General features: G+C 40.3%; 1 protein-coding gene across 1 annotated transcript; it reads left to right on the top strand.

The window, feature by feature from the left end:
- Positions 1–6,011: 6,011 nt before the first annotated feature.
- Positions 6,012–10,292, top strand: Hspa5 (heat shock protein family A (Hsp70) member 5). The gene is made up of 9 exons (XM_076845483.1): positions 6,012–6,059; positions 6,143–6,375; positions 6,475–6,706; positions 7,075–7,212; positions 7,554–7,666; positions 7,756–8,146; positions 8,264–8,501; positions 8,803–8,970; positions 9,385–10,292. Exons 2-9 carry the CDS (start codon positions 6,254–6,256, stop codon positions 9,945–9,947), a joined length of 1,965 nt encoding a protein of 654 aa, XP_076701598.1. The 5' UTR covers positions 6,012–6,059; positions 6,143–6,253; the 3' UTR covers positions 9,948–10,292.
- The last annotated feature ends 731 nt before the right edge of the window (positions 10,293–11,023 follow it).

Consider the following 11,023-nt stretch of genomic DNA (forward strand, 5'->3'; position numbering starts at 1 on the left):
TAAAATATAGAAAAGTTAAATAGAAATGTGAGATTTTAAAAAGTTTATTTTACAAATAATTGTTATAGGGCTGGGCATGGTGATGCATGCCTATAACCCCTTGATTATGAGGCTGAGGCAGGAGAATCAGAAGTTCAAAGCCAGTCTCAGTAACTTAGTGAGGCCCTAAAGTAATTTATCAAGAGACCCTGTCTCAAAATAAAAAATAAAAAGGGTTGGGAATATAGCTCAGTGGTAAAATGCAGCTGGATTCAATCCCCAGTATCAAAAAGAAATAACAAAAGAAATAGATGTTACAATATTATCATATTATAACTCATTTTTTGGACTTAACAGATTTGTTTATGAACTTGACAAGTTCTTAAACTTATATGGAAACACAAAGCTCTAAGAATAGTCAAAGGCATTCCTGAGGGAGAACAACATGAAGGTTTGTTCTTCCAGATATCAAGACTTACTATTAAGCTATAGTAATTAAGATAAAGGTTAAAACTATGGTAATATGAAAAATGGTGCTAGGACAATTGGCTATCCGTGAAGGAAAAAAAATGAATTTGACTTATACTGTATACAATCCATAAAATACATTTAATTCTAGGTGACTTACAGCTCTAAAAGAAGTTAAAAAATCAGTTTTCAGAAAATGTCTTAGCTGGGTGTGGTGGAACATGCTTGTAATTCTAGGTACTGGAGAGACTGAGGTGGATCATTTGAGATTGAGTAATCAGGGAAATAAAAATTTAAACCACAATGAGATGCCAATATACATTCACAGATTGTCAAATAAAACATTTGTATTAACTGCTTTGGGGGAGGGTACACAGGATTTTACCCAGGGGCACTTAACCACTGAGCCAAATCCCCCAGCCCTTTTTATATTTTGAGACACAGTCTCACTAAGGTGCTTAGGGTTTCACTAATTTGCTAAGGCTGGCTTCTAACTTGCAGTCTTCCTGCCTCAGCCTTCCGGGCTGCTGGGGTTACAGATGTTTGCCACCATGCCTGTCTTGATTTAACTGTTGACAATGATATGGAACACTAGGAAGTCTTGCAGATTTCTGATGAGTGTATACATTTCTTCAACCACTCTGGAAAGGAAGTTTGTCATAACTTACTAAAGTGGAGGGTATTTAAACTTTTCTGTCCTCCCCGCCATAGTAGAAATGGAACCCAGGGGTGCTCTATCACTGAGTTACATTCCCAGTCATTTTTATTTTGAGACAAGGTCTTGCTAAATTTCCCAGGCTGACCTCAAACTTGCAATACTCCTCTTTCAGCTTTCTGAGTAGCAGGGCTTACAGGCATGCACCACCACACCCAGCAGCAATTTTACTTTGAGAATTACACATACAAAAAGACTACATGAGTTATCCCCACTATTATTTCCAGCTCACGGATTAAGAGTGAAACTTGTTTTATGAAGTGATTTTCTGCTAGTTCCTCAAACAAAAATGCACCTATGTGCCTAATATATGAAAATAAGTAGATGTACCAATTTAAAAGCATTTACAAAAATCTTTGTCAAATTAAAAGTATTTATTTTCCATTAAAAGAAATCTTGGGGCCGGGGTTGTAGCTCAGTGGTAAAGCACTTGTCTTGCATGCATGAGGCACTGGGTTCAATTCTCAGCACCACATAAAAATAAACATTGTGTCTATCTACAACTAAAAAAAATAAAAAAGAAAGAAATCTTTGCCAGGTATGGAGGCACATGCCTGAAATCTCAGAGGCTCAGGAGGCTGAAACAGGAGGATCACAAGTTCAAAACCAGCCTCAGCAAAAGTGAGGCACTAAGCAACTCAGTGAGACCCTGTCTCTGAATAAAATACAAAAATAGAGTTGGGGATGTGGTTGAGAAAAGAAAAGAAAGAAATCTTTTTAAAAAATTTTTTTAGTTGTAGATGGACAATACCTTTATTTTGCTTATTTATTTTTATGTGGTGCTGAGGATTGAACCAGTGTCTCACATGTGGAAGGCAAATGCTCTACCACTGAGCCACCTCAGCCCCAAGAAAGAAATCCTGAAAGCTGATCCTCAAGAGGTGACATTTGAAGAGCTTCTAAAATTTCCTCTCAGTATATTATTAATAATAACATTACCATGATTATACAATTTTCAAAGAACTTTCACATATAGCATCTCATTTGAGCCTTGAAACAATTAACTAAGACAGACAAGACAGAAAGCACCCCCACCCATTAAACAGATGAAGAAAGTAAGTTTCCCACGTACATATATGAAAATACCTAAGTGAATCCCACCATTATGGGTCTTAATTAGAATAAGATATATTCCATGCTTATCCAATTGTATCAAAATGGATTCTAGTAATGTCATGCATAACTAAAAAGAACGACAACAACAACAAAACTAAAACTGGGGCTCTGAAAAGCATCCCTCCCCAACAAGGTCACGTGCCCTATCTTCTATTTTTTTAATATTTATTTTTTAGTTGTAAGTGGACACAATACTTTATTTATTTTTATGTGGTGCTGAGGATAGAACCCAGGTCCTCACACATGCTAGGTAAGCGCTCTACTGCTGAGCCAAAACCCCAGCCCCCTATCTTCTATTTTAATGTTCTCTCCAACAAATCATGTAGAAGATTCTCAATTATCAGTGTCTAAATGGTCAACTTATACATTACTCAGACCCTTCCATTTTCATTCCTGTTCTCTGCCTTTCATTTATTTTCTTTCAGAAAGAATACCTGGGAGGTAAATGATATCCAATCCTAATCAGTCCAACTTTAGCTCCCTGAAATGGCAAATTGAAATCTATTTTCTTACTCAACCTCTTGAATTTGTGGGATTATAGTAATGTGCAAACAGTTTTTTAAAAATATCTTTGTTTGGGCTGGGGATGTGGCTCAAGCGGTAGCGCGCTCGCCTGGCGTGCGTGCGGCCCAGGTTCGATCCTTAGCACCACATACAAACAAAGATGTTGTGTCCGCCAAAAACTGAAAAATAAATATTTAAAAAAAAATATCTTTATTTGGAGTCTGGAATGTAGCTCAGTTGGTAGAGAAGCACAAATGAAATGAGCTCATTTAAATTAGGCAAATTACACTTAGCCCTCATAAATTATCAAAATATGTGACTACTGGGTATCCTATAAACCTGAAGCTCAGGATGACAACCTGGACTAAAAAGGTTAGAAATCAAACTTCCAAGGGTAAATTTTGGGGCTCATTTCTTCACAGTTGTGTGATATCCTGGGCAAGTTTCAGATTCCTTAGTTCTAAAATAGGGGTAGGGCTGGGGTTGTGGCTCAGTGGCAAAGTGCTTGCCTTGCACATGTGAGGTGTTGGGCTTGATCCTCAATACCACATAAAAATAAATAAAGATATTGTGTCCATGTATAACTAAAAAAAATAAAGTAAAATAGGGGTAAAATATTTTCATAAGAATTAAATATGTATAAATAATTAGCAGTGTCTAGCACTTAATTATTGATAGCTTGACAGAGATACCATTATTGGCCTTTAACATTCAGCACATTGGTTTTGCGTATGAAATTTTCTGTTCTACCCATAAATAATCATGCTTTGGATGCACTATAATATGAACCATAATATACATAAAGTATTTAAATTTCCAATTCTTTCAAAGTTAGTCCAAATTGTTTTTCTAAGTCATAGAGAAAGGAGAGTTGCAAAAGTTTTCACTAATCAAGGGTGAGGCTGGAGGGTTTTATATATATCATACTAGGATTGAATATCCAGTCGTGCTCTACCACTGAGCTACATCCCCATCCCTTTTTATTGATTTGTTTGACAGAGTCATACTAAGTTGCTAAAGCTGACTTTGAACTTGTAATCCTCCTGCCTCAACCTCTTGAATTGTCGAGTTATAGTAATGTGAAAAGAGCTGTTTTTTTTTTTTTTTTTTTAATATCTTTATTTGGGGGCTGGGGATATAGCTCAGTTGGTAGAGTGCCTGCCTCACATGCACAAGGCCCTGAGTTCAATTCCCAGCACCACACAAACAAAAACCCACAAACTTTAGTTTTATGTGGTGCTGAGGATTGAACACAGTGCCTCACATATGCAAGGCAAGTGCTCTACCACTGAGCCACAGTCCCAGCCAGAGTTTTGTTTTGATAGAAATGGACTGATATTGAGATATATATATAAAGTTTGCTTGAAATGGCTTAAAGCTGTAATATGGCCAAATGATGAATTCTATCTTGCTACTGGACTGATGTAACCCAAAGAAGGGTCAATGTTGCAGCAGTATTACATGCCCTGTAGAAAGAGATGCATGATGCAACCTCTCCAGTAAGAATGGAGTCAACTCTGAGTCATCAGTATAACCTTTCAGGAACACTAAAGGAGAAAGCAAAATTCTTGAGTACTGACTTATTGGCTCAACATTATAGTGAACTGTGTATAAGATGTTTGTTTATCATTTGGATACAATATACCCTTAAATCTCAAAGAATGCATTTAGGGGCTCGGGTTATGGCTCAGCGGTAGAGCGCTTGCCTAGCCGGATGAGACACTGGGTTTGATCCTCAACACCACATAAAAATAAAGGTTATTGTGTCCACCTACAACTAAAACAAATATTAAAAAAAAGAATGCATTTAATAGCAATACTGCAGTCATCAGTACCTAACAGTGATAATGTACCAAGTATCTTTTTAAGTACCTAAGAATATTTTGTATCAGGGCTTTGGCCGGTCTATAGTAGATGGTCCCCCCCCCCAAAAAAAAAATTGTTGAATGGATGAATTATAATAAAAAGTTATTAAGAACATTGGCTATGGAGTAAAGTTGACCTGAATTTCAATACTAACTCTATTACTCACCAGACCAGCGACTGGTCTAATTATTTAGTCTCAGTGTTCTCACCTGGAAAATGGATTTCCCTTTTTCAGCCTATTAATGACTTAATTATAAGGCCCAAATAACACATGAAAAGCACACAAAACGATGCTTGGAACATAGTAAGCAAAGTAAATGGCACCCTCTATTATTTTCTATTCCGATATTATACAAGAGTAAAGCATTATCAAGACGACCTCTGACAAATGCATTTAGGACACCCATGCATTGTATAGGACTGAAGATAGAAAGTGTCCAGAAGGGATAAGGAAGGACTTGTAAATGATAACCTGAGCCAGAAAGGGAGATGGGCAGGTGAGAGGAAGAAAAGGGGTGGCAAGTGGCTTTAATATCACAGGAAAGGGTTATCACAGTAGGGAAGGAGGGTCAGGACTGGGAGAAAATTGCCTGGCCAGGCTAGTCCTGGGAACTAACGAGGGTCAGGGTACTTTTGGAGAAGCCCGAAATAGACAAAAATAGTTAGGAAGGGCACAGGGGTGATTTAACTATTTTGGAGGAGCCATGGTTCGCTGCCCGATTGCCCAAAACAGGACCAAGCTCAAGAGCTGCGCGCCGGTGATTAACAAAGGGCCCTGAGGTTTGGATATTAAAGAACCGGCAGCGGATGCGTCGGGTGGAGAAAATACATTCTGGTGTGTTCACCGCACCTACGCTGAGGCTAGTCTGGTTTGGACGGAATAGAACCCGGGAGAAGAAAAAGCTGCTTCCTGCTTTGGGATTAGGAACAGAGAAGGGGAGGGCCAGCAGTAAAGCTGGAGCTCAGGTACCACAACCCCAAGGGAACAGAACCGCCAAACCGGCGCCAGTCCCCCAGGGGCCATCGTGAAGATACGTTCAGAGCGGTTACCGGCGGAAGCTGCGTCGGGGTGAGAGGTCACACGAAGGACAGGCAGCTGCTGAACCAATGGGGCCAGCCCACGGTGCGGATGTTGCTTCTCATTAGTGGCTGCGAGAACGACTAGCAGCCAATGAGTCTGCCCGGGGGGCGTAGCGGTGACGTAGATTGCGGAGGAGGCCGCTTCGAATCGGCTGCGGCCAGCTTGGTGCTCTGAGCCAATCAGTGGCCTCCAACGAGCAGCACCTTCACCAATCGGAGGCCTCCACGACGGGGCTGGGGGCAGGGTATATAAGCCGAGTCCGCGACGGCGCGCTAGACATTGGCGGAGACAACACAGACGGACAGAGTTGAGGCGTCTCGAGTGTGAGAGGTAAGTGCCGCGGCCTGCTTTCCCGAGTCTGCCTTTTACGTTATTCGCAGCTCCTTCTGATACCTTGCCCTTGCCATTCTCAGACCCGTAACCTCACTGCACTCAGCTGCGGCCTGTTGCTGGATTGCCTGCGATTTCTGGCTGTCTGCTTCCCTGCCTGCTAACCGAGAGCAAGTGGCCGACAGCTACGGAAGATGAAGCTCTCTCTGGTGGCCGCGGTGCTGCTGCTGCTCTGCGCGGCGCGGGCCGAGGAGGAGGACAAGAAGGAGGATGTGGGTACCGTGGTCGGCATCGACCTGGGGACCACTTACTCTTGGTAAGTGGGGTTTGCAGAAGGGGGAGAATGGGGCGTGGCCTCCTCGGCTGGTATGAGAAGTGCAGTACTGATCCCTTTGCTGTTGGGTTTTTCCGCCAGCGTCGGGGTGTTCAAGAATGGCCGCGTGGAGATCATCGCCAACGATCAGGGCAACCGCATCACGCCGTCTTATGTGGCCTTCACCCCTGAAGGGGAACGTCTGATCGGCGATGCGGCCAAAAATCAGCTCACCTCCAATCCTGAGAACACGGTCTTCGACGCCAAGCGGCTCATCGGCCGCACTTGGAATGACCCGTCCGTGCAGCAAGATATCAAGTTCTTGCCTTTCAAGGTTCGACCAGGCTATTCTCCTGCTAGAGGGTGGGTGGGACAGTGGGAGTATTTAGGGTTAAGAAATCGCTAAAAATAGTTTTAAGAGAATAAGAAAGGATAGGGATGAAAGATAATTGAATGCTTTTTTTTAGTTTGTTACGAAACAGAACCTTGAAGTTGGCGAACAGTCTTTTCACAACAGTTTAGGAATAAAAGATAATTTGAAGAAAATTATAATAAACCTACATACCCCTAGTATTTCTAGGCAATATTCAGCTTCAAGTGACCAAAATAAACCAAATTATGGGCGAAAAAGTGAGTCTTTTTAAAGCCTGAATTATAGTTGTTTACTTGAAATATTACTTATTAAATATTTCTTTAAAATAGGTGGTTGAAAAGAAAACTAAACCATACATTCAGGTTGATATTGGAGGTGGGCAAACTAAGACATTTGCTCCAGAAGAAATTTCTGCTATGGTTCTCACTAAAATGAAAGAGACTGCTGAGGCTTATTTGGGAAAGAAGGTAAATATTTCTAGAACAATGTTAAGTGTTTATTTTGTTTTAAAGATTATTTGATTCTTGGTTAATTTGTGGATGCCTTATGGTGTTAAAACTTTGAATCTGAATGACATCCATGTTTGTCAGGTTTACTTTTTTAATGCTTGGCGATCGCCAAACAAAATGGCCAGATACTTTCCATGTGTTATCTTTTCATGCATGCAATTTCTTGGATATAAAGTTGTATATAATATACTCTTCCTACCAGTAAACTGGCATAGATACTAGAGTGGTAGTTTGACTAATTTAAATAAGGGTTAAACCATGTATAATAATACACTTACTTTCTTTTGATATTCTTTTAGGTTACCCATGCAGTTGTTACTGTACCAGCCTATTTTAATGATGCCCAGCGGCAAGCAACCAAAGATGCTGGAACTATTGCTGGCCTGAATGTTATGAGGATCATCAATGAGCCGTAAGTATCAAATTCAAGGATATGGCATATTTGCCAGTAGGGGAAACTTGAACCTGACTAAGCATTTCCCCCCTTTTTCATTCAAACAGTACAGCAGCTGCTATTGCTTATGGCCTGGATAAGAGGGAGGGAGAGAAGAACATCCTAGTGTTTGATTTGGGTGGTGGAACCTTCGATGTGTCTCTTCTCACCATTGACAATGGTGTCTTCGAAGTCGTGGCCACTAATGGAGATACTCATCTGGGTGGAGAAGACTTTGACCAGCGTGTTATGGAACACTTCATCAAGCTGTACAAAAAGAAGACTGGCAAAGATGTCAGGAAAGACAACAGAGCTGTGCAGAAACTCCGGCGTGAAGTAGAAAAGGCCAAGCGGGCCCTGTCTTCTCAACATCAAGCAAGAATTGAAATTGAGTCCTTCTATGAAGGAGAAGACTTTTCTGAAACCCTGACTAGGGCCAAATTTGAAGAGCTAAACATGGTGTGTTCCTTGTTTTCTGCTTTACTAATTAGATGTATTTAGCCTCTCTGAATTTAAGATAATGTGTCCAATATCTAGGTATAACAGGCATCACAATAACCATGTCTCTTATTTTAGGACCTGTTCCGGTCTACCATGAAGCCTGTTCAGAAAGTACTGGAGGATTCTGACTTGAAGAAGTCTGATATTGATGAGATTGTTCTTGTTGGTGGCTCTACTCGAATTCCAAAGATTCAGCAACTTGTTAAAGAGTTCTTCAATGGCAAGGAGCCATCCCGTGGCATAAACCCAGATGAGGCTGTTGCATATGGTGCTGCTGTCCAGGCTGGTGTACTCTCTGGTGATCAAGATACAGGTAGGTTACAAAGCTTTGGTAGTTTGATAGGAAGAATATAATTAGCAATTGCTTTATAAAACAATAGAAGTGTAAGCCACAAGTTTACCCAGCTAGTAAAGGTATAGTAAAGACAAGTCCTAGTACAGTCTTAAGATTCTTAGCAACAACTGTGTAATTCATTTACCCTAAATTGTTTATGCCTAGAACCTAAACAAATGACAAAACAGAAAAATAAATTTTTAAGTTTGTGGAGAGATTGCTTGTAGTGTTCTTAAATCTGTTGAATTAGAAACTTACCTTGATTAACTTACCTTTGCAGGTGACCTAGTACTGCTTGATGTATGTCCCCTGACACTTGGTATTGAAACTGTGGGAGGTGTCATGACCAAACTGATACCAAGGAACACTGTGGTACCCACCAAGAAGTCTCAGATCTTTTCTACAGCTTCTGATAACCAGCCTACTGTTACAATCAAGGTCTATGAAGGTAATTACTTACATTTGTTACTATTGTGGTGTGCTTTAAAAGAATGTGACTCCTTGTTTAATATACACTATAAAAATGACTAGGTAAAGGAGAAGCTGCTATTTTCAAGATGGGGGAGGAGGTCCTTAATTTGATGCTGAGTGTCATATATTCAGTACTTATTTAGCACTCTTTCCCATTAGAAATAACTTCTGAGCTGGCTTCTAGAATACAAGAACAAAATCGAGTTTTCACTCGAAAACAGGTGAAATTTAGTTAAGGGTTAGTAATAGTGTCACCCAGTTGCTGTCTTCAGTAGACCAATATTGAATCACTTTTGGTTTGAAGTGCTCTTGCCCCATTATGTGTTCTAATAGACTGAAATGTAAGGATCCCGAGTTGTCAGTAACAAGTTTTTCTGTGTGTAACTTCTAGGTGAACGACCCCTGACTAAAGACAACCACCTTCTGGGTACATTTGATCTCACTGGAATTCCTCCTGCTCCCCGTGGGGTCCCCCAGATTGAAGTCACTTTTGAGATAGATGTGAATGGTATTCTTCGGGTGACAGCTGAAGACAAGGGTACAGGGAACAAAAATAAGATCACAATTACCAATGATCAAAATCGCTTGACACCTGAAGAAATCGAAAGGATGGTTAATGATGCTGAGAAGTTTGCTGAGGAAGACAAAAGACTCAAGGAGCGCATTGATACCAGGAATGAGTTGGAAAGCTATGCCTATTCTCTAAAGAATCAGATTGGAGATAAAGAAAAGTTGGGAGGCAAACTTTCCTCTGAAGATAAGGAGACCATGGAAAAAGCTGTAGAGGAAAAAATTGAATGGCTGGAAAGCCACCAAGATGCTGACATTGAAGACTTCAAAGCTAAAAAGAAGGAACTAGAAGAAATTGTTCAGCCAATTATCAGCAAACTCTATGGAAGTGCAGGCCCTCCCCCGACTGGTGAAGAGGATACATCAGAAAGAGACGAGTTGTAGACACTGATCTGCTAGTGCTGTAATATTGTAAATACTGGACTCAGGAACTTTCGTTAGGAGAAAATTGAGAGAACTTAAGTCTCGAATGTAATTGGAATCTTCACCTCAGAGTGGAGTTGAAAATGCTATAGCCCAAGTGGCTGTTTACTGCTTTTCATTAGCAGTTGCTCACATGTTTTGGGGTGGGGGGAGAGGAGAAATTGGCTATCTTAAAAACTGGATATAAAAACGTGGGTCAGGATGTGTGTTCACCTCAGAAATGTTCTATTTAACAATTGGGTCATGCACATCTGGTGTAGGAACTTTTTTCTACCATAAGTGACACCAATAAATGTTTGTTATTTACACTGGTCTAATTTTTGTGAAAAGCTTCTAATTAGATAAAACATTCCAATTTAGGGTTCTCATTTATGTGTACTTGGTTTGAGGTTATTTGAAATGTTGGAATAAGGAAACATTTCTGTTTAAACTAGACAAATTCCCTGGAAATATTAATCTAAGAAAAGGGGAAGAGGTTCACTGTATCCTTACCTAGTCAAGGGCCATTTCAGAGGCCAAGAGTGGAGTTTTCTTTAGTATAATTAAAATTTCCTACTTCCCCTTCTTAAATCTTCCTTTCTGGTGACTTACTGTAAATGATGCTTGTAGCTGCTTGGGTTATCTTTTTTTTTTTCTTTTTTTCATCCCTCTGAACTCAGGGGCTCTACAGTGAGCTATATCCCAGCCCTTTATATTTAGACAGGGTCTTCCTAAATTGCCCAGCTAGTTTCAAAGTTTGCAATCTTCCTGCCCCAGCTCTAGTTGCTGGGATTACAAGGGCAGGCCACTGTGCCTGGCTGGATTCTCTTCTAAGAATTGATGGAATTTTCATTAGATTTTTCAATTTAAAAAGACTTAATTGCACACACAAAAAATGGGGCCTGATCACTGATATTAACTTTTATATACACTTAGATTTTCATTTAAAAATTTTTTTTTGTGATACTGGGGATCAAATCCAAGGCTTTGCACTTGCCAAGCACACACTGCCACTTAGCTGGATTCATTTTATAATTTTAAAAAGGTAAAAAAGGTGG

The sequence above is a fragment of the Callospermophilus lateralis genome, chromosome 2 (assembly GCF_048772815.1).
Source record: "Callospermophilus lateralis isolate mCalLat2 chromosome 2, mCalLat2.hap1, whole genome shotgun sequence".
Classification (NCBI taxonomy): domain Eukaryota; kingdom Metazoa; phylum Chordata; class Mammalia; order Rodentia; family Sciuridae; genus Callospermophilus; species Callospermophilus lateralis.